At 38.0% G+C, this 23,310-nt stretch overlaps 1 protein-coding gene and 1 non-coding gene across 3 annotated transcripts in view; both read left to right on the forward strand.

Moving 5' to 3' along the window:
* Positions 1–23,310, forward strand: part of LOC112127308 (transmembrane protein 178B) — a 91,036-nt gene that overhangs the window by 49,537 nt on the left and 18,189 nt on the right. For both annotated transcript variants that reach the window (XM_024228026.1, XM_024228022.1), the window contains exon 2: positions 10,488–10,611. In XM_024228026.1, the coding sequence (XP_024083794.1) occupies positions 10,488–10,611 (124 nt within the window). The remainder of the gene's footprint in view (positions 1–10,487; positions 10,612–23,310) is intronic.
* Trnav-aac lies at positions 9,501–9,573 on the forward strand. The gene has a single exon. It is a non-coding gene; the product is annotated as a tRNA-Val (tRNA).

Below are 23,310 nucleotides of genomic sequence, written 5' to 3' on the forward strand. Positions count from 1 at the left end.
TTGCGCAAACATGGAGTTTAAATATTTTTTGTAAGACTACGATGATTTCGGCAGTAACTCTAGGCAACAACTGACTCGCCGACCGGCCGGGAGACATTCAGAAGGGTTCAAAAGGGCGATCGGCGTAAACAACATGGAAAACTATTGTAAAAGTGTTTTGGGTTTAAGGTTATGGAGCACATGGCCAGCATACTATATTTTGACGGTGAAAACAGACATCTCGCTAAAAATCCATTTAACTAGAGGTCAAACTATTTTTTGTTCTGACCAGCAATTTCTTACAGGTACATTCGTGATCACAGAGAGTATATTTAAAACTAAAATTACAGCTATTTACAGAAACTATGTACAAAGAGTTAAAATTAAAAGTAAACCCCCTCGCCTCCGCTTGGACTGCAGGGAGTTTTTGGAATATGTTAGGAAGGGTTAAGGTTAGGTTAGTTATGGTTAGTAGTAGCCAGTGAGGAAAGTTTTATTGGGTAGAGTTAAGGTCAGGTTGACCTGGTTAGATTAGTTGACGTTAGGGTTAGGAAGGGTTCCGAACGATAAGGTTAGGTAAGGATATACGTAAGGAATGGTTAGGTTAGGTATTGTTAGAGTTAGGTTTTTCACAAGCTCGTTCTTCTTAACCGTATAATTTTTGCCACTTCTTTCCGTATTTAATGTAAAATTACGTATTGATTGTAAAGATATTTTTCATAAATTCTGTAGCAAAATCACTAAGGACTTTATTTGTTCAATTACAATATTGGTTAAAACATTAAGTTCTCGTTTTATAGAATTTTATGGATTCTATAAAATTTTATAAATTTTGAAAAAATACGTAATTTTTTATGCGTGCAGACTTGTTTTTTTCACACTTTTGATATATCCTCTTGTTGATTAAACAATTAGGCTTATATTTGAACTGGTCCTTTTTGAGAAAGTTATTTTGATCATCAAACATAAATTTCCCATACACTCAAACCATTGACTAACTACAGTTGATTTTTTTCTCAATTTAGCAACTTTCTTTAAAATATAGTTCACCTCTACTATAAATTATGGTGTGTTCTTTCTTCTGGAACGTGTGAGGGTTTTTTCAATGTATTTTTCTCCGGAGATGTTTCTTCTGTCATTTTGCGGTCTCACCACAAGGATTCTTTCTTGCACATCAGCAATACTTTATAAAGTAGGATTGGATTATCTATCAGTATTTCTTGTTTCTTTTGGAATCTGGCTCCTGAAAAAGTATCCGTCAAGTGCAGCCTCAGCTGGCTCAAAATGGCTCAACGATTTTTCAGTTTATTGATCCAAATTTATTAGGTTGACTTATTTTATAATAAAGCTCTTAAGAACTACTGTATGCTTTNTTACAATTAATTAAGGTTTTTAGTTGAGATAAAAATTATTATTTGTGTCGAGATTGTTATATATGATCTTTTATTTAGGTGATTTGTACTTTTTAAAGATATTCAACGCTAAACTTTTGTCCTGGGCGTTTGTTCACACCGCTACCGTCCAATTATCATTTTTCTGACATTTCTTTCTAATAGAACTTTCTGGGGGATTTGAAGTTATTATAAATCTAAGCCCCGCAGTGTAAAGTGCATTCATGATACAAAGGGAAGGACTTTCCCTAAATAAATAATTAAGTAAATTTTGTCACCTGGACTTTTTATTTCTGTTCTTTAACCTATAATTATTAATTATGTCAAGGCATTGAAGAGATAACGTTGCCTTAATTAGAAAGACTATTCATAAAAAAATAACTCCAAAGGGTGAATAAGAACAATAGCGAAAGCACGGGTTGGTCAATTATATAAATCGAAAATAACAACTCGACCCTTGGATTATTAAAAATTGTTAGATAATGAGTGTAGGCAATGAAATTCTTCTTTCGTCACCTTTTGTTTGGACTTTTGTTTCATAGATTTTCCAGAGAGTTGAAGTAAAGAGAAAAAATGACCATCACGGTCACTACACTGGAAAACGACTTTTGACAAGTTCAAACCTCCCTGAAAAACGTTGTGGCCTACAAAAAAAACACTCAAAACAAAGAAGTTTGATAATTCAATAAATCAGCAGGGAAATCACAATCCAGTTAGGATGTAAGCACTGAAGTGTTAAGTAATCACACAATATTGCATCCAACCACATTACTTCAACAAACCTCAAATTTCTCTCAAGGAAAGCTCTTTCTCACTTACATCAAACAATCTTCGGACGACTTACTTTCCATCACTATGGAAATGTTCGGTCATAAAATTGATTCTTAAACCGAAGGAAAATCTATACCTTTCAAATTCAAATTGTTCTATCAATTTACCACCTAGAAAACGACAATCTGATATATGGATAACAAAACGAGTTCAAACTACCCTGAAAAAAGTTGGTATTTATGACATTCTTGGGATAATTATGGAGTAACTTCTCCTTGGGGGCCGCGGTAGTCGAGTAGTTAAGGCGTCAGACTCTCGGCTAGTAGATCCCGTGGTCGTGGGTTCAACCCCCACCGTCGCCTCTGGACTTTTTCTGACGCCTAAGGAGACCGGTGGCCGCAATTAAAAGAAATTGACACGGCACTCATCGATGGAAAAAGCGGGATCAGATTTCAGCGCCCCTGAATTTGGTCCCAACCCCCTTCAAAAATGAGTTTCTTCGATGAAAGAACACCGGTACAACGGGGGCTCAAGTTCACATTTGTGTTGCGAGCCCTCCCTCAAAATATGGAGCCAGGGATGAAGTACAATAAGCTGTACAACTCAGCTGCAGTGCTCAGGAGGGAACTCCTCCAGTCCCTGGCATCCACAAAAAAACAAAAACAAAAAAAACTTCTCCTTAAACGCCTTCATCCAATAATAGAAGTTCAGTGCATTCAACAACAAATTTTGGTATTGTATTTGTCATTCCATGACATGCACAGCAGTGCCATCAGGTTTTGAATATCGACCAACCTGCCCGGAAGATATCCCAGGTTTGTGGGTGTCACGGTCTGTCCTATATTTGACAGTGCCCCCCCCCCCAAAGCATTATCCTATTTGTTATTCTTCATTGCATTCTTACTTTTGATTTCACTGTAATATCGACAATTAATATACTTGCCATGGCGGCAGGAACAATCCTTGAGTTGTTGCCATGCATCGTACCACCTCTACCGATCAATGGGCCGCAGTCAATATAATTTGATTATCTGTGGGTAAAGTTTTTCTAAGTAATAGCATCACTAAACATAAACCACAAAGGCGAAAATTTTTGGCTGTTTATATATTATCCCACAACCTCCCTTTCAAGACTACCGAACCTTTTCCCCGGTGGATCCGATTAACTCTTGAATTCCAAAGGTGTCGTCGTGCCTCACCCTGCGTATAGACCTGGCACCGTCATGCCACCGTTTTAAAGGCACGGTGCTTTACCATATGGTCATGCTTTACCCTTGTCTTTTCTTAAACCTTTTTGATAAATTAGACAGCGAGAAAAAAATGGCGACATTTTTCCCCGATGGGACTAATAAGAAATGGTATTCTAAAGCGTGGAAAATCGAAAATGGCACATATATCAAGGGACAGGACAATATAAGAAACATTAGTGCGAAGAGACGTCAAGATAGAGAATAGAAAAAAAACTAGAATGCAGTGATAACTGACTATGGTGTTAATGAGCTGCGGGAGCTTTCAGTTGTTTTTGACGTTTGCAGACCTATGAGGGAATGATCAATGAGGACGACCCGGTTCCTCCGGCACTCCCTGTACTCTCTCTTTGATATTTTTCGCCGAGAAAGAGTGAAAGCGGTCAGGGATGACCACGGGATTTAAAAAGATTCCACGGTTCTCCTCGTGTACATTTCCCCAGTTCTGCAATTAAAATCCGCCCGTGCGATGGCATACATCGATTATTTCTTTCAAAAATGGCCTTCATTGAAAAATATTTCCAAATCTACACCTCGAAATCACTTCTTTTTATATAAATTTATAAATTATAAGTCTAGTGCGTATCAATTCTCTTCGATTTGACATAATATCGCTATTGTGTGAGAGCGTTTTGTAATTTTGTACAATGGATTGTGCAAATAGACTAACATAAAAACAAAGGAGATTTCTTGCGAAACACAAAGCTTACTTTTATTCCCAACCTTTTTATTTGTCGAACTGTAATCATAACTGTTCGGAACTTTTCCGCATTTAAAAAAATTAATAACAAGATGCCAAAGCGACTCGCCTTGGTCTTGCAACATTCAAGATTTCCCTGTTCCTTTTATGACTTTCAACTGATAAAAAAAAGGAATCTTCTCGATATGATCATAGAAATTTTTTACCCATTGTGTAAAAACCTCCAACCCCTTTTTCCTATCAATCATCAACTAGGTGTTAATAAACCTTACCTTAAGAAAACACTGTGAGGTTAATCGTTCATAGATCCTTCAGGTTATTCAGCAACCATTATAATTGGTCACGAACTGGAATTTGCAAGAACGAAGGCGATCTTTCATGGTCTCATTTTTTCCCAAATTGTTGTATAACTTCGAAATTTTCATCGTCTTTAATTAAATCCTTAAATCTATGTTGGTTCTTGTTACCTCAGTTGTTAAAAGACTTATTATATATTATTTGTGCGGTAAATAGAGAATTTTTAGTTGACAGTTATCTATTATTTTGGTCTGCCACCCTCGTTGTTTTTTGTTGGTTAACTTAAACCTCTCTTTCCAAATGAAATCAAAAAAGTTATTGATGAATTGCCTACAAAAAAGAACAGGATACGACCTGATTACTCCGACAGTACTCCGCACTCTTCCTAAAAAGCCCTCATGTTTTTAACATACATTTTCTACTCAGTTTTTGGAACAACACATTATTATACGCTATGGAAGTATTCAATAATTGCTATGATCTCAAAACCCAATAAAACTGCCCAACTAACGAATTCATGCAACACATTTCCTTACTATCATTTATATCTAAAGTCTTAGAGAAAATTCTCGTATCTATTCCCTCTTAAATTCCCAAAACATCGTATCAGAACAACAATTTGGTCGTAATCTCTTCCAGCCTTGAGTGAGAGGAGTATTTCTTGACATGGTGCAAGTCTTCGATAGCATCTGGCAACCGAGGCTTCTCTCCAAGTTAAAGGCTTTTCTCCTTTCAACTTATTGCCTGATAGTAAGATCCTACGTGTCCTACAGGAATTACCAAGTCAGACAATGCGCAAATTTTTCATACTCCTTCGTACTCCTTCCGGGGTTGGAGTACCGCAAGGAAGCATCCTAGGTCCTCTCTTATATGCCCATATTCTTCTAAATCCTAACACATCCCTTGTTACATTCGCAGGCAACACAATTATACTTTTCTCCCTTCAAAACCCATACAATGCCGCCTCCAACATCCAAGCCCATCTAAACGATATCCATCAATGGACCAGAAGATGGAGAACAAAAATTAATCAAAATAAATGCATCCAAACAACCTTTACCCTCCGCCGTGCGACTTTTCCAACACTACTTTAACTCATACATATAACTGCAGACAATGAAATATTTAGGCATGTTTTTCGTTAAAAGACTGATATGGAACCACCACACTCAACTGAAAAAGACAGTAACATAACGAACTATGTAACTTCTTATAAGTATACTAGAGGAACGGTCAAAATTTTCCCTTATGACCAAACTGTTAATATACAAGACTCCGACCCTTGTGGACTTACAGAATAGACTGTGGAGCTCAACCAAACCCTCTAATTCCAAAATAATTGAATCACTGCAGAAAGAATTCTCCGTGACCTCACCAAACTTCTTATCGCGTCTCGAACCTTACCAATTATTACCGGATCGTAAGCTCCTACTTGACCTATAGGAATTACCAAGTGCAGATTTTGTGGCATGCAGACCATTGCAGAGATTGTGCAATGGTGCAGATTTTTCATATACCTCCTTTGTCCGGGTTGGAGTACCGCAAGGACACAACCTAGGTCCTCTCCTATGTACAATATACACTGCCTGGAAGACAGTAAACCAAAACACATTTTGGATTTAGACCTCCCATGGGCACTCATGAAAATTCTCGATGATTTCGCAGGTTGGGTCTTGTCCACAACAAAGTTGTATATGTTCTTAGGTACTTACTTTTCTCTGTCTCTAAGAGTATTTCAGAATTTGTTTGCCTTTATCTAGTACCCCTGACAAAAATTTTAGACCAATGTCACTCTGTCTAGTGCGTTGTCCAAAATATGACAATATAGCAACCTGAACCCTGTCATTTTGTAAAACCTCAATTTTCTTGAGCGATGAAAAACTGTTTGGATTGTTAACAATGTTAAAGACTCTGGCTATATAGGCTATAATTTTAATTTTTTCGTCAACAATCTTCCACTTAATATGGCGAAAAGCTGAAAGCTATCTGGCAGACAGAATGAGCAAAGATAAACAGACGATGATAGGCAAGGAAGTCACTACTAACGAACTAATTCTCAATGGAGACACAAATCATAACAAGCGGGACCAAAAGAATCAACACAGGGAGAACACGTGACAGGCTGGTTTCATGATAGACGATTAAATAATCAAGGCAGTTGTTGCAGGAGTTCGGACAAGACAATAATCTTACCCGGTATTTTTCCATTTCTATTAACCAAAGGATTGCGAAAATTGTATGCCAGCCCGTTACCAGCGACACAACGGGTTACATTTTTTTCTTCTTCTACGGTGGGGCCACCTTCCACTCATGACTATTCAAAGTAATTGGGTTAATTATATGGGAACTGAGAGCAAACAATAGCCATGTCCTTCCCAACGCCGCCCAACACCGCTAATAAGAAGATTATTATCGTATATTCGATTGCATTTATTTGGCGAGATGCCGCTTGATTTCCACGCCCTGGGTCGGCCTAGTAGCCGGAGGCTTAGGCTTGGCCTCGCGCGTAAGAATGGCCAATGTAACATTTCTCAATCTGTTCATGTTACGGCCTTATGGTGGAAAGGAACCAAGGAAATAAAATCTTACCTTTTCTCCCTTTTGAGAGGAATCGTCCAACGCCGCTTCGCCGCTCATCTTGCTTGAGGATTAGCACGAAGGCCTCTAGCTTGAAACTAGGCGGTCCAGCCGGTTTTTAATCGAGAGAAATAATAGGTTTGGTTCAACGTTGCAAATGGTGTTGGAAAAGCAATAGAGAGAAAAAGAAGAGCACCGAAATAACGAGGTATCGTCGCATCCTAGATACAGAGGCATACAGAGAAAAATTTACAAGGAGAAGAGTTACTCCTCTTTCGCTTGGAAACGAAATAACTATTAACGAACTAATTCTCAATAGAGGCGCAAATCTTAATAAGCTGGACCAAGTCTAGGCAAATTTTCCCAGATCGTAGGATTATTATTTAGAACAGGCAGATTTTTAACATTCTTTTATTTTGAAACGGTAGAGTGCAATGCTATTATCCATATTTAGTGTTTATATTCCAGAAAATGCATCGGTCTCTCATAGCAGGTTGGTAGAAGATTCACTAATTTCGTGGTCCGCTTGACCAATTAATATACTACAATTAATTAAGGTTTTTAGTTGTGATAAAAAAAGTCAATGGCACGAGCGGGATTCGAACCCACGATCTTCGGCTTGATACGCCGCTGCTCTACCACCTGAGCTATCGTGACCTCGATCCACTCGGACATCAACTTCCTATCTCAACCCCACCGAGGAATTTTCCCTCCTTTTTGCCTTTGACTTTTTTATCACAACTAAAAACCTTAATTAATTGTAGTTGATAGAAGAGTTAAGACTTGGACGATATTTAAATTCCTGGGGGCCCGTCATGAAAGCTCTTTGGGCCTTTTGCTTGGTAAAAGCAGAGTTTCTGGAAGAAGGAATGACCGAAGAAGAGAGTGACTGCCCATGACATGTTTTACTATATAATTTAATTTAGGAGCCTCATTACGACCTTGCGCACTGCGTCAATATTGGCCGATTGTGCAATCTCCATCATTATCTAGAGCTCTTACCAAAGATGCCATTTTATCCTTCAGGATTTAGATTTTCCTCTCACTGGAGTTGGAATCTCAGCCTGCATAAGTCTTCGTATTAGTTGGTTTATGCGATGATTATTTTTATGAATCGTTTTGCCTCTAACCTACATTCCCATAGAACCGAGGACTTATTTTTAACCGATTGCACTATTGGTTCTATATTTTTGGCAATTTGGTATGAACCAAAAGGATTCAGGTTCTGAAAGGTGAAAGGTTTAGTAGTTCCATGACTTGTATATGCGATGGTCCTTTGATGAGCTTTTTTCCCTCTGTCTTGGCTTTCTCGTTATGCCATTGTCTGATGGATCTACGTTTTTGGAAAGATGGTATGCTACAAAAGGGTTCAGGGCTGAACAACAGAGCTCATGATTCAACTGAAATGATTTAATCAATTAGTACCAATATTTCCGCAGGCTTTTTTCTGCTGCATAAGTCTATATATTGCCTAGGGACATTGCAATGTTGATTCACCAATTCGACTACAATTATAGTTCGAACTTCAGCAGTATTTCTTCAGTGAAGCGTTTTACCAGATCCGAAAACTTTGTTAAGGACTCCCGAGTGTATTTTCAGTCTCAACCTTCTAGGCCTTCACACCCGAAGTGGAATGGCATCCTGGAAATCTAGAAAAGAGGTGGTTTTATCTCCCTAGAATAAACTTTTTTCTGCTTCTCCAACTCTATACACTTACTTCCGGATTCTGTGTGCCCAGCGAGTAATACTAACACGTTCTAGCTTTGTGGTTCTTAGCTAGAAGACTTATTCTTACCCCATGGATCTGTGCTTTTGGCAATTCGGTATGACTTAGATGGGTCTAAGGGCGATAAGTGACGTGATCAAACTTTCTTTGGACAATTTACAGCCTCATCATTACCCCTCTCAAACTTCTCTGGACTTAACTAGCGATGAGGGTTTTAGTGCCGCCTGGCTATCATTCTTTTATCTTTAACACGTATCCTTTTGATGTCCTTAGAATGGTGTTCTATAGTCAAAGAAAAACAGTGGCAAATCGCCCAAGACTTTTGAATTATAGTCCTTGGTTTCCTTAGACAGTCAACAGTCATCCCCAGAACCATAGAAGAAGCTATGATTTCTCCTTTTTATGCCTCTCCCTGTAAGATTTACAATGGTGATAATTCAGGATGACGTGCAAGGCACAAAGATAAATAACAAGTAAAAGTGCTATGATAAATTTGGATTTTATACTGCGTTGATAACGTTTTTGATCTTTCATTTTTCAATCTTTCTTGTTTCTTCACCCAGCTACAACACAGATCTACAAAATTTTCAAAATTTAACTTTTAAGCAATTAATTTACTACTGAAACAATACTGTGGACTGTTAATAATCAACAAAACAAGCGTAATTCTTTTTATTTTAGACTCATTTATTAAATCTTACCTATTAATTTTTTTAATAACAAAACATATTAAGAAGAAGAAAAATGGCGAAAAGGAGGGAAAATTCAAAAGGTGGGGTTGAGATGGGAAGTTAGTGTCCGAGTGGATCGAGGTCACGATAGCTCAAGTGGTAGAGCAACGGCGTAACTAGCCGAAGTTCGTGGGTTCGAATCCCGCTCGTGACACTGACTTTTTTAATCTCAACCAATACCTTAGATCAGATTAATTAATTGAAATTTTTTGTTTTTCTTAAATTAAGCTTTCACATTGGCTTCGATGAAATTATTGGATGTTTTTTGTTTTTAAAAGACATATATTTATTATTTTTATAAGTGATTATTACGATGATTTAACAAAAGAAAAACGACCAAAAGGAGGGAAAATTCAAAAGTTGGGGTTGAGATGGGAAGTTAGTGTCCTAGTGGATTTAGTCGAGCAGCGGCGTATCTAACCGAAGATTGGGTTCGAATCCCGCTCGTGACACTGACTCTTTTATCTCGACTAAAAACCTTAACTAATTGAAAAATATGTAATAACAATTTATTTCGATATAATCCAAAATTATGAATTTTTAAGAGAACAAAACAGTTATAAGAGAAAAGCCTTATGCTAATTGAATTCAAATTGTGTATTTTTTATCATAAAAATTCTTATTTAGCGGTTCAAAAGGCGCTTAAAATGATTGTGAATAACGTTTTAGATAAAATTCAAAAGGTGGGGTTGAGATGGGAAGTTAGTGTCCGAGTGGATCGAGGTCACGATAGCTCAAGTGGTAGAGCAGCGGCGTATTTAGCCGAAGAACGTGGATTCGAACCCCGCTCGTGACACTGACTTTTTCATCTCAACTAAAAACTTTAATTAATTAAAGGTTTAAGAAGAAGGCTGTTGCATGTAAAAATTTCTATAATAATTTAAATATAGGCCTTGAATTAATGGTCAATAAAGAAGGCAATAATTAGAGATTTTCCTTCAAAGATATAATGCGCTAATTAAGAACACAACACAATCATTAAAGTCGTGCAATATATCAAATAATTTTTCGTTTCCTCTTTAATTATTTATTTTATTAATTATTTAATGTGCTTTGTTTTTGTTGCAGGATTATGCATCGAAGCGTGGAGGCCAGGAGGCATTGCTTGAGTCCATGAATACCAAATACTATTATTACACGAGGACCAGAGGCCTGTTCAGGATATGCTTCCCTAAAGAAAGGCCGCCCACAGGTGAAAAAAATTATTTCAAAAAAGCAACAAAGCGAATCCATAACGCGACACGTTGTGGTCCTAGAAATTAGATAACGTGACAGCGGAAGAGACTTTTTTCGCCGGATGACACTTAAGGAAAAACCCCACAATAGGGAAAACGGTACCCCGGAAAAATTCCCGAACCTTCACATACGATTCCCTTCTCTTAAATCAGACAGCGTGAAGAAGAAAATTATGGTTTTTACTTTCGTGTACGCCGGGAAACGCCTTCCTAAAGTGTACTGTGGACATTTACGGTTTCACGTTCGATAACTTTCTGCTAGCGTTGAACTAGGCGTAGTGTGGTGTTTTTTAAATCATATATCAAAACCACAAACGTTACGTACGTCTTTATCGACAAAAACAAAATATATTCTTGAAAAGGAATGGGTTGTAAAATTTAACACATGTCAGCAGTTTGATTATTAATGCCCTCAACTCACTGCCACAAAACTACGCTTGTCAGCATTGACCAATCTCGGAGTAACAAGAAATAAATGTAATCTCGTACTTTTCTCACAGTTAGCACGATTTAAAGGCCTTAAACGGACTGTGAATAATAGAGTTATAATAATTCTATCATTTAGTCGTTACTGATTATTTTAGTCTATCTGGTTTGTTCTGGCTGATGCGTTTCGGTTTTCTGCCATCGTTATAGTGGTTTTTGTTTTAGAATGGCCAGAAACGATAGGCTATGCAAAATAAAATATTTAACGCGTTTTATCCTTTCAGGCTCACTGGTGACTTCGGCCTCACTTTTCCATTGCTACATAGTAGACCTATTGGGGAATTGACCCTACTTTATAGCCACAACCCAGAAAGTGAACTTTCCAGAAGGTATTTAAGCACTTTCTGAGCTACCTTTTCAATCATTTTCCAAGAGTTCGACCGGAAGGAAATTTCTGTCTCAGCTTTTTCCAATTTTTGAGGCCTTAATTACATAGACAGAGGCCTTAATAAAGCATTGATATTTTCACCAATTCCTGCCTGCTAAGAGAAATGGAGGGTTTTGGTTTTCGGTTGGGGATGTTAAAAACTTCTTTGATTGTCACCTAATAAATTCCTCCAGTTTGTGGTCATTTCTTTCTCAATTTATTGGTTACGTAAAGGCTGCATGTTCTTTCCCTTCAGTCCCTGTGTCCTGGAAACATCGCAGTTACCTGGATGCGTTTTCCCAGGAGCATTCCCAGACCAGCACCAGAAGGCAGAGGTGTCTTAAGGCCTGCAGTGCTGCTTGAATGTCTGAGCACTTTTTAATCCTTTTTGAGTTTTTCCTACAGAAGTCAATTCTATGCATGCCAGCCTGGAAAATTGATGGTTTAGGGTACAGAGGTTTCGTTAGGTAAAATTTAAGGATCTAACCCCAGCTATTTTGGTAGCCATTCTATATAACAAGAACTTTTTATTAGCTTCGAGGTTTTTATTCTTCCAAAAATCTCTTGTTAGCTCTCCAATTTTTAGTTGAAAGGCTCTTCTTCTATTTTTATTTTGACTGACACCATTGTTCCCATTTCGTCCTCTGAAGATGCCATGGTGCTACTTCTATTGATATTAGTTAAGCAACCTGTGATGTTAAGCTTTGTGATTTTTTAGTTTATTTTGTGTCTTCTTTTCCTTGATTTTTGTTCACTGTACTAGGCTCGATTTGTCGCAAGGTGTTTAACCATTATTGAAACTAACCAGTGTGCCATTTTTATGTTTTAATACAAAATCTTCGTTCAAGACTTGTTTTGACCTTTGCGATTTGTATTTGTTTGACTTTATGTCCCTTCCAGGTTAGTCTTTGATCTGGTGTTTTGCCTGGATACTTCCTCTCCCTGGAGAAAGCCATATTTTTAAAGATGGTGGTTTTCCGATATTAACAAGCCACCTTTCTAACATTTGGATGGATCTCCGAGTAGTCTTCCGGTGGTCTTCAGGTGAACCTGTAATTAAGTCGTTACCGATGATTTTCTCTTTCGTACTAGTAGGTTAGATCTATAGACGAGTTTCGGTTTTTGAAGCGCGGCTCAAGTGACTCAAGGTTATAAGCAAGGAACCTATATTAAGGGATGCACTTCAAAATTGTCATTTTCAATATTATTAGCTTATTGCCAGCATTAGTGTTTTGTCTGTAAATCCTTACAATAAGTAATTAAGTAGACAAGGGATTAACCTGGTAAAAAAAGGTATCCTAGAACTAATCTGGTCCTTACCAATCCTGGATTCTACTCTCGGCCGCGTTTCGCCATCTTCAGAGGTGTACAGTGTCTACACTTTGAAAGCCGAGACGCGTCTGACAAAACAAACCAAAAAATACGTGCATACTAAAAATGACCTGTAATGACAAAATTTCAGGTGGGTCACCCGGTTCGGGTTGATCTTTTCGAACCACCTTTGACCACATATCTGTTGGTACTGTCTGTTACTTTTTAGACGGTTTTCACTATTTTTGATAGGTCTTTCCAATATAAGAAGCTTATATTAACTTTAAGCTAAGCTTAGATTTGAATGTTTGTCCGTAAATCTTTACAAGCCTAAATTAATGGTACTTTGAAATGATCTTATCGTTACAGATCGTTTTGGTTGTTCTATCTGAGAGAAGTCATCAGAAAGTGAAGTTATTTCTTCTGACCATCGAAAAAATGTTTCAGCGATGAATCTTAGTTTGTTAACTTACAAATAAAGGACTAGAATTACATTTTAGAGGTTATAAGCAAACAGGTTTTAGGTTAACGTTAATCACGTCCGTAGCGTTTTCTTCATAATGGTTACTGAGTTTAACGGGTTTAAAAATGATTGATACTTAATTACGACTTGGAAGAGCTAATCTAATCCGAAGAAACCGCTTTCAAACCGGTTAGGAATTTCTCCATGGTAAATTGTTCAAAATTTTAATTCTACTGTAAGGAAATGTATCATATCTGCAAGTCAAATGGGGGCATTTAACGGGATTTTAGAATGTATAACTTACGATAAAAGTTTTTAACTAGATTAAAGAAAAATATTGATATGTGATATTTTAATTTGGGGCAGTTGGTAAAATTCAAATAACGGATTCGAATCGCAGCCGAAGAAGGTCCCATTGTCGCCAGGAAGAATACCGGCCGTTAGTCGCTCCCCTATGAAGTGGCCTCGTTCTTTTTCATCCTATGCTAATCCTCAAGGATTGGCTGAATTCCTTGGCAAAATTCCACCAACTACCTGTTTAAGCCGGATAAGTTTTTTCTTTTACTGCTTGGAAAAAGCCTAACTGGTTTTCTTATTTCGGTGCAAGCTGAAAACCGTGTTCTCTTTTTCTCTTCGTATTTACAGCAGATCTGCTGCTTTTTTGTTGCAGACTTCTTTTTTTGATTGTTTAAATACTGCAACAACCTAATATAAACATGCTACTAATGAAATTGTCGTAATTGTTGATGTTAACAAGTGAAATCGTTTCTCTACCGAGCGAAAAGTGCAAAAATGGAATAAGTGTGAAAGTGTCGGGTGAAGAAATTGTCCTGTGAGAGGTGAATAATCAGCCACAATTGAAACTTCGGCCATGAGTGACATGGTATCCGCAATATCTGGCCAAGATGTTAGAATATGGATAAAAGTTCTGCAACAACTCCTAGCGCGTCATTCCTGCAAAGGTTTAATATCGTAAGCATGGAAAGAGTTAATGTATTGCCTCGCCGTGTTTAAATCCCTGTCGGCTTGTGGTTAGAAGATGGATCAATAAAACTTCTGCAACAAGACAACTCCCGAGCGCATAGTTCGAGCAAAGGTGAAGATCGAAGACATGGAAGGAGGTCTTACCTCACTCTCCTTCTAAACTTCACATATTGTGACCCATATTACGAATGTACTAAGATTTTAGTCTACCGAAGCAATCAGACTTACGGTAAATTTGTAATTCGTTACCGATCCTCCTGGCCTGCCTATACTTGCTTGCTTAGGATTGTAAGGAAGGAGAAACAAGAAACCCAGCGCTGAAGGTAGCCGAAAAACGTCTGACAGACCAACCCAGCCAGGTTAAATTTCATGATTCCATATATTTGGACAAGGATATTTTAAAGTTTCAGTCAACAACTTTAAAATTTTACCAAGGCCGTCCTATTTTTAACCGCAATATATACCTCAATCCTATATCTAATATTCCGTCATTATTATCATCCCAAAAGCTCACTAACCCTCTAACCATATCTCATCCTACAGACCTATTATCCTGCTTCCCGCAATGGCAAAATCCTAGAACGACTCCTTTTAAAACGCTTAATACCAATCCTTGACACCTATAAAATCATTCCATCTCACCAATTCGGTTTCCGTACTCAACATTCCACTATCCAAAAATGTTTTAGAGTAGTCGAAACCATCTCATCAGCAACCGGCAGGCATACTGTTTAAAGTTAAGCGCTTCCTACCCTCTCTTTATTATCTTTATTGAAATCCTACCCAACCGGTCGCTGTCTCAGAGTGAGGTGCGGCAATGAATTCTCAGAAGTCAAACAGATAGGCCGGTGTACCGCAAGGTAGTATCCTTAGTCCTATCCTATATATCATTTATACTGCTGACCTACCAATACATCCTGACACTATTATCACCTCCTACACGACGACACCGCAATCCTATCCTCTAACTCGAATACTGTCCAACCTACCTCCAACATCCAGAATACCTTATCGAAGACTGGTGTAAAAAATGGAGGCCATACTGAACGAAGAAAAATGCACTCAATGTACTTTGAAAAATCAGTATTACCCTCCATTGTACATCTACAACAAAGAGATACCAGTTTCCACTCAAGTCAAATACCTGGGACTATATCTCGACAGCAGACTGACGTGGAATCTACAAGACTTGGAAGAAACATCTTAATACAAGACTTGGACTATTACGAAGACTTCTAACACCGAAATCGACTTTTAACAGTTAAGACAAAGCTATCACTGTACAAGACTTTACCAAGACCAATATGGACATACGGAGTGGAACTGTGGGATACTGCCAATCCAGCGCATCCAGACCTTCCAATCGAAAGTCCTTAGACTAAGTAGACCAATCAAGCAGTCGGGATAAGCGACTGATCATTCCATACACTTCTTGCATGGTTAGTGGTTCACCAATAATCCTGGTGACAGGAGTGGTTGAATGAGAACCTAATTCAGTATTAGGTTGTTGCAATAAAAACTACAAGTCAAAGGACCTTATTATGTCACTAACCTCACTATCCACAAAGACCTCAACATTCCTTTTGTCAACGAACTACTAACGTCCAGATTCCAAACCTTGTACACCAACCTTTTGAACCATCCTAACCATACTGCTCGAGCCCTCTCCACTCATTCCCATCATGACAACCCACCATTTCGCCTCAACCGACGGTGACCTCGCGACCTCCTTGACCCCTAATCATACATACTGAGTGCCAGCAATGGCTGACTCCTCAAAACATGTGTTCTACCGGTGCAGTAATGGCATTAGTGCTAGTGTTGTGCTGTGTCATACATTAATCATGTGTACATATTTGTATAGTATACTATCATAGGTAACAAATAATTTTTTTTTTACCAGAATGAACAAATTTCAAAAGGCAATCTATTGATCCACAGTTTATGATTATGTTCAATGCAAAAAAGTTTTGTTTGTTGTGTTTTTGTAAATAACTCGTTTATAATTGGTCTGATGATTTCATCAGAAGTCATCCCGCCCCAGAGCGAAGTTTAATTACACGACGGTTTTGAGAAAGAACGGCGGGGATTTTTCTCACGGCATTGTAAGACGTAGCGGGGATTACTCTAATCCGACGATAATAAAAGACCATTCCTAGTTGAACATTGTGTGCTGAAAAATCGCCACGTCTAATCCATAAAGAGTCGGGTATGTTGGACTTCCTGGTTACTTAAAAACCAAAGCCGACAACTATTGGAATTAACGTGCTCCGTGGCCAAAATTTGAAATGACCCGAATCACCAAAATAGGTCAAACTAAAAAAAAATTCTTGAAAGACCAACTAACAGAATTATATTTAAAACATTTTTGAAAGTTTTCCTTATACTGTATTATGATATCATTAAATTGCCTTCTTTTATGATGGAATATTAAGTCCGACAGCGAAGGTCGGCCAGAGCCTGCATTCCTCACCTGGAAGACCGTTATTCCGTTGATTTTAGAATTAGAAAGGCAGTTGGGATCCACGGGAGACCGAGGATCACTTTCACTCTGGGACACCCCATGAGCACGCAACCCTTCTGGGCCAAAATTCAGTAATATATCGAAAAAATGGTTCTGAGCTGTTCGCCGAAAACTCCTCCGGAAGGTCCTCTAACTCCTGAGTGATTGTGACATTACATTACTTTCTGTCAATGCGATCCAAATTTTTATTTCTCATTAGTTTTAATTTGAGGGTACTGATCGCTGGTTTTTCTGTTCAATCTTTCACAACGCGACCATAGGATTGAATTACTCTTTATTGTTTTTTTTTCTGTTTAAAAACGATCTACAATATATCCCGAAATTCAGTTAAGGACGACCAGGAGTGTGTTGTTGACTGAAACCAATCACTGTATCGGTCTCTTACCTCTCCCTGTTTATAACCCTGAACCAGCAATGAAATTGGCGAGAAGCCGAATCGCGACTGACAGAACAAGTCAGCGAGCATAAGCGGACCAACCTGAATAACCGTCATTTAGTATCTGTTTCTTGTCTCCCTACTTATAACCCTGAGGCAATTAGTCACAACGGTAAGAAGCGAAAACTTGTCTGACAGTATAAAAGAGCGAGAATAGCCGGTCCAAAATGACTTTAAAACAATACACGATATTGAAGGGTCCTGTGTAAATATTGGTCTCTTGCCTCTCCCTGTTTATAGCCTCCCTTCGTTTCCCTCCTGTCGAGTTGTTGAAGATGGCGAGAAGCGGATACGCATTTATCAAACCAAGAAAATTAGCTTAAGACCAAAATGATTTAAAATCACCTAATTTTCGATCGGAAATGACTAAAATTAAAGGTCATCATACAACACGGAGAAATCTCCCAGTTTCTTTTTTTAACTATGTATTCAAAAGTAGCTTCTTTCTGATCCTTGCTTCCGAATACTAGATTTTGGATGAACCATGTTAGCAATAACTTTGGCCAGAACTTTGCATGAACTTTCTGGGGTTTTAAGTCATTGAGTTAGATTGTTTACTGACTAAACTTCAAACAAGTAAATCATACTATGCTCTAGACAGCAGTATTACAGCATTTTTCTGATTATTAATTAGGAGTATTGTTCGTCTGGTCCCCCCTAGTTTCTGATCTTCCAAGGTACCAACCATTTTGATTCTTGCAGGTGAGACTAATTACATAAAACACATCGCATTTCTCTTTTTCCTCTCCATGTCACTTCTTAAGAGTTTGGACGTCTTTATGTACTAACACGTACTAATGACTATTATTGAAAATGAAATTGTGTATTCTATGAAATGTTTTCCCTGCTCGAACAACTCAACTCAAGAAGGGAAAGCGTCCTGCATCAATGGACAAGAATGGATGGTTTTTTTATTCCATGACAACGCAAGGCCATGTTTCATGAGTGACGCGGCCCAAACATTGTTGCATCGGCTGAGACGTGATATCTAGACAGACATATCTTCACTTTATTAAAGATATTGTCTTATTAAAAAACAAACGAAAACAGAACAATATAAAAGAAACAGTTGAACAGTACTAATTTTGAAGATCTGAAAAAATAATTAAACTGACACTTTCCCTTAGCAACTTCATGGAATATTTGAATACAATAGAAAATAGAAATCTTGATTTTGCAATGTTATAATACCGGATAGGCGAGGGACATCGACACTTAATTACAACTTACAGATCTATTCTTTGTTTATGATTTAACCCTGTAGAGGTAGAATGTGTGATGAGATCGAGACTATAATAAATAAAACTTTCAAGGCTATAATTTATTAGCTGACTAGGAATTAAGCCAATAATAAGTGCAATAGAGAGTATTTATTAGCGTGAATGGCGAGGCGTGAGGGTGAAATATAACGTCATCATCGCCCCTGGAACTTGGAGAGCGTTGAGTGTGTGCTCGGGGTCGATGGCGGAATATTTATAAAGTACTCCATCGACCCCAATTAGATTAGTTTGAGTATAGGTCGGTGGAGGAATATCAAGTACTCCACCGACCAAACGGAATGAGTGTACTGTATGGATGTATTTATTTGTATGAATGTAATGTTTGAAAGGGTAAATAGAATGTAGGCTTAGTTGGGGGCTGAAATGACCTAGATGTCGGAAGCCCCAGCCAAAAAAAAAAAAAAATTAATAACAACCTTAAGGTAATTAACAACCCACATTCAATAGGGGTTTTTTAGGTTTATACAATACTCCATTTTTACTACAAAATCATTGGCTTTTTGGCTGTCTGATAATATGCATATCTGCGCATCTTTCTGTACATGAGTATTTCTTGTGCACAGAGCACTACTAATGCTAAGAAGTTGTATTGTTTTGATTGTTTTTGTTTTCTTCTTTTTCATGGTTTTTATCTACTATGCTAGGGGTCATAGTCATCATGGGTGAAATTTTGGTGTTTATCCCCTAGGTTTTAATACAAAATCTTTGGCCTAGACTTGATATGACCTTTGATTTTTTATTCTTTTGTCCATTTGTTCTCTTCCAGGTGTAATGTAACACGCAAGGTATTACGTCTCCCTGGTTTAAGCTGTATTTTTATTTTCTGAATGGTATTAGTGTGGTTTTGTATGGGTTGACATAATCTCCGAGTATTCTGCGGGGTGATGAACCTGTAATTTGGTCGTTACCGATCTTTCAGCTTGCCTATATTCCTCCGCTGGTTTGATCTTTCAGACGCGTTTCGACTTTTACATGGCTGGCTCAAGGTTATAAGCAGGGAAAGGCGAGAGATCTACTATACGTAACGCACTTCAAAATTGTGTATTTAGGTTGTTTTTTCATTCATTTCGGTGTGCCTATGAGGAGAAGAACATCGTTACCTTCATCAGCCGCCTTATGCTATTTCCTCCTCATCTTCTGTACAAGCTTAGGCTAATAAGCAGGGAGAGGCAACAGATCGAAAATAAAACACGCTCTTCAAAATTATGTAGTTAGGTTGCTTCAAATAATTTTGATCAGCCTACACTCTTTGTTTTGGTCTGTCACGCACGTGATGGCATTTAGATATCTAAAGTGCTGTATCAAGGTTATAAGCAAGGAGAGGTCAGATAATAACACAAAAATATGTACTTCATATGTGTGTTTTTAGGTTGTTTTAAGTCATCTTGTACGTCTGTGGTTGTGTCTCCTCGCCAGCTTCAGCGTTGGCTCAGGGTTATAAGCAGGCATAAGCGACACATTCATATCAACATTGTGTATTTAGTCAATTCACTAGTTTTCGTGGTCCGCTTGACAAATTTATATCTTTTTAATTAATTAAGGTTTTTAATTGAAATAAAAAAGTCAATGTCACGAGCGGGATTCGAACCCACGACCTTCGGCTAGATACGCCGCTACTCTACCACCTGAGCTACCGACTTCGATCCCCTCGGACACTAACTTCCCATCTCAACCTCGAAGTCACGATAGCTCAGGTGGTAGAGTAGCGGCGTATCTAGCCGAAGGTCGTGGGTTCGAATCCCGCTCGTGAGATTGTCTTTTTTATCTTAACTAAAAACCTTAATTAATTGTGTATTTAGGTTAATTCATTTTTGTCCTCCCTGTCTTGATCTATGCGCCTTTCGGCTTCTCGCCATTTTTCATGCTGGTTCAGGGTCATAAGCAGGGAGAGGTAAGAGACCGTCACTAGGATGGGTACTGTAAATTTGTTTGCTTACGTTTTTATCAGTAATTTTTGATCAGTCTATACTCGTTGTCTTCGTCCCTTTGATATGTTTAAAACGCGAAGTTTTACACAAGTCATATATTTATTTTCAACAAAGTTGAGATTATAAAATTAATTGGAGAGTTTTTTTTAAGTTAGATATGGGTTGGTCAAACCTGGAAACAAACATACAAAATAAATCAAATATACTAGCAATATATAGAACAAGGCAAAATTTCGAGACTGGTTTGGCAAGGATACCTGAATAAACGAGACTACAGATTCATCACCCCGTAGACTCACGAAGACCCAAATTTCATGATTCATAGTAGTCTTTAAAACATATCTGTTTTATCATTTCGTCTTAAACTGGAATATTTACGAGCAATTTACACTAAAGCGTTTTGGTTTTGTTTATTAAAAACTTGACTCACGGCGAAGTCTGGTACGCGAATCTCGAAATTCCTTGTTGCTCAACTTCTTCTTCAGTCTACTCAAGAATGCCCTCGATCGACTTCTTTCAATCCCACACAATTTCATTATTACTGGATTTAAGTTTTCCAAGCCCACGCACCAGTTCTGCCACCGATTACTGTTGGGAATTCGGATTGATATTATCGTTCTGGATGAGGTTAGGAAATGCGGATGTAACCGAAAATGTTTATATCTAATTTATCCATGCCCGAGGGGATACATGGCATATCACTTTTATGCTCAATTTCACAGGCAATTCGATTTGGCCCCACCCCGGGAACAGCGAGGTGTTTTCAATTAACCCTCATACCAGAAATGAAAATCCACCGCACCATGCGGTTTCTGAAAAAGGGGAAAATTGCGTAAAATCCTAGCGATGAAATCGTCAGGAGTGATGATTTCTTCGGAAGGAGGTACGTGAAGAAATTGAGGTCTCAGCCTCTTTCACGGTATGACAGCGTACATTGAAGTTTTCCTTTTATTAAGAAAAAAGTCCAACCAAAGTCGGTCAGCACGTAATCTTAAGACTTTTTTCATTTATTGACTTTTATTGAGGAACTGGTGTTGTCTGAAAAAATTTCGAAAGGTTATTTCCAATCATTTTAGTCTGTGTGTTAGTTTATTTGAAATCACACAAAAAAAGTCATACAAAACTACTTTTCTATTGCTCCACATACAATGCAGACGCAATGACAACAACTCGATCACATTAGAAACACTATTAAACATTGGAAACAAACGAGGAGGACAGAGGAAAGCTCACACATACTTCATAAACCAATAAATTGACTGCAGACATTTCGGGCGTACTAAAATAACAAATAAAATCAGATACCCAATACTGGAAATGGTATCTCACTATATAATCCCGGATACTTTGCACGATCTGCAAAATATTAACAAACTACGAAAGACTAAGAAAAAAAATCAAGCGAAAAACAAAAAGGTATCTAAAACCAGTGAAGGAACCGAACCAGGCATATTCTGGGCAAACCGAAAACAAATTCATACGGAAGTACTCTTTCTTTCAAGCTAAAATACATGCGAACAGTTTTTAACATATAAAATTGTAAAATAGGCCACACTGACAAAATAAAACCTCAGTAGATATAGCCAGCAGCCCTAAAAAGCTCGCAAAAAGGAATTGTGGGTAATAAAAAGGAATATCTGAAAGTCTCTACGTCCGGAAACCATATAAATAAAGAATAGGACGAACTCCAGAGGTGCAGACAGTAAATTCATGTTTTAAGAACCAAGACTGACGAACACATTGTTACATTTGGACAGGGTGGAACTCAGGAGAGCGTTACAAAAATAGTGGTCACTGGCATATGAGGTACCATCTATACAACATATTAAAGATAATTTCTAGATGATTTGTAGATTATGAAACGATGTGGAAGAAATTCCCAGCCATCTTCGAATGCTAACCAACAGCTTAATGTAAACATAGCCTTGTAAATGATCTGGGAATACAAATTGTTGCAATAACGGTCAACCATGTTCTTCTTAAAAGGCTTAGGCTGAATTGACCTAAGAAACTTGGAAAAGCTTATAAGCCAAAACGCTGCAGTACCAAACCATCGCTTCCTATTAATCTCCTCTTCATCATCATCCATTCTGCCATTTAAAAAAAAGTCCGCAATAATTCGGTCATTACCGATTTTGATCTGACTATCTTTTGATCTATCGGACGTCCTTTTCGGCAGAAATGACGAATGATGGAGTGAGTGCGGTGTTCAGTCCTTTTTTAAAAAAGGATTCTTTTTGGCATGTGAGGTCTATTCTTTCTTCTTGAGGTCTGCTAGCTGGAAAATCACTGAACATGGCCAAAATCCCATAACACGTCTGACACATCAAACCAGCGAAGATAAGCATACCAGAATGTTCGGTAACTACCAAACTGCAGGTCCATCGGCCCGCAGACCACCTGGAAAAATCGTTGAAACATTCTTAGGCGGGGGTTCATTTTTCTGTAAAACAATTCTTTCGGAATTCCCATCATCATCGCTTACAAACCCATCACTGAAGATTACAATCGCTTCTCTCAGACCATATGTTCACGTGAAATACAGTGAGTCAACACAGCCTTGGAGAAAAGGCAACGCACTCGTGACGACTCCCATAGCGGTAAAAAGGTCAAATAACTGGCATCATCGGATGATATCCAAGTTGAAATGTCGATCCGATAATACATTAAAGCAGAACCTAATCCGCGCTCAAAGCGAAAACTATAATATACATCGCAACAATCGATTATCTAAAGAACGAGGAAAAACAGCGAAAACGTACGGATCACGATCGGAAATGTTAAGCACAAACCATTTGACCCAATTGGTGTAATACTTAAAAGCAAACTTTGAACTTTTCCATCTTAATAACTAATAACAATATTACTCTGATTTAA

This window comes from Cimex lectularius, unplaced genomic scaffold, assembly GCF_000648675.2.
Source record: "Cimex lectularius strain Harlan isolate CLEC.00 unplaced genomic scaffold, Clec_2.1 scaffold44, whole genome shotgun sequence".
Taxonomy (NCBI): domain Eukaryota; kingdom Metazoa; phylum Arthropoda; class Insecta; order Hemiptera; family Cimicidae; genus Cimex; species Cimex lectularius.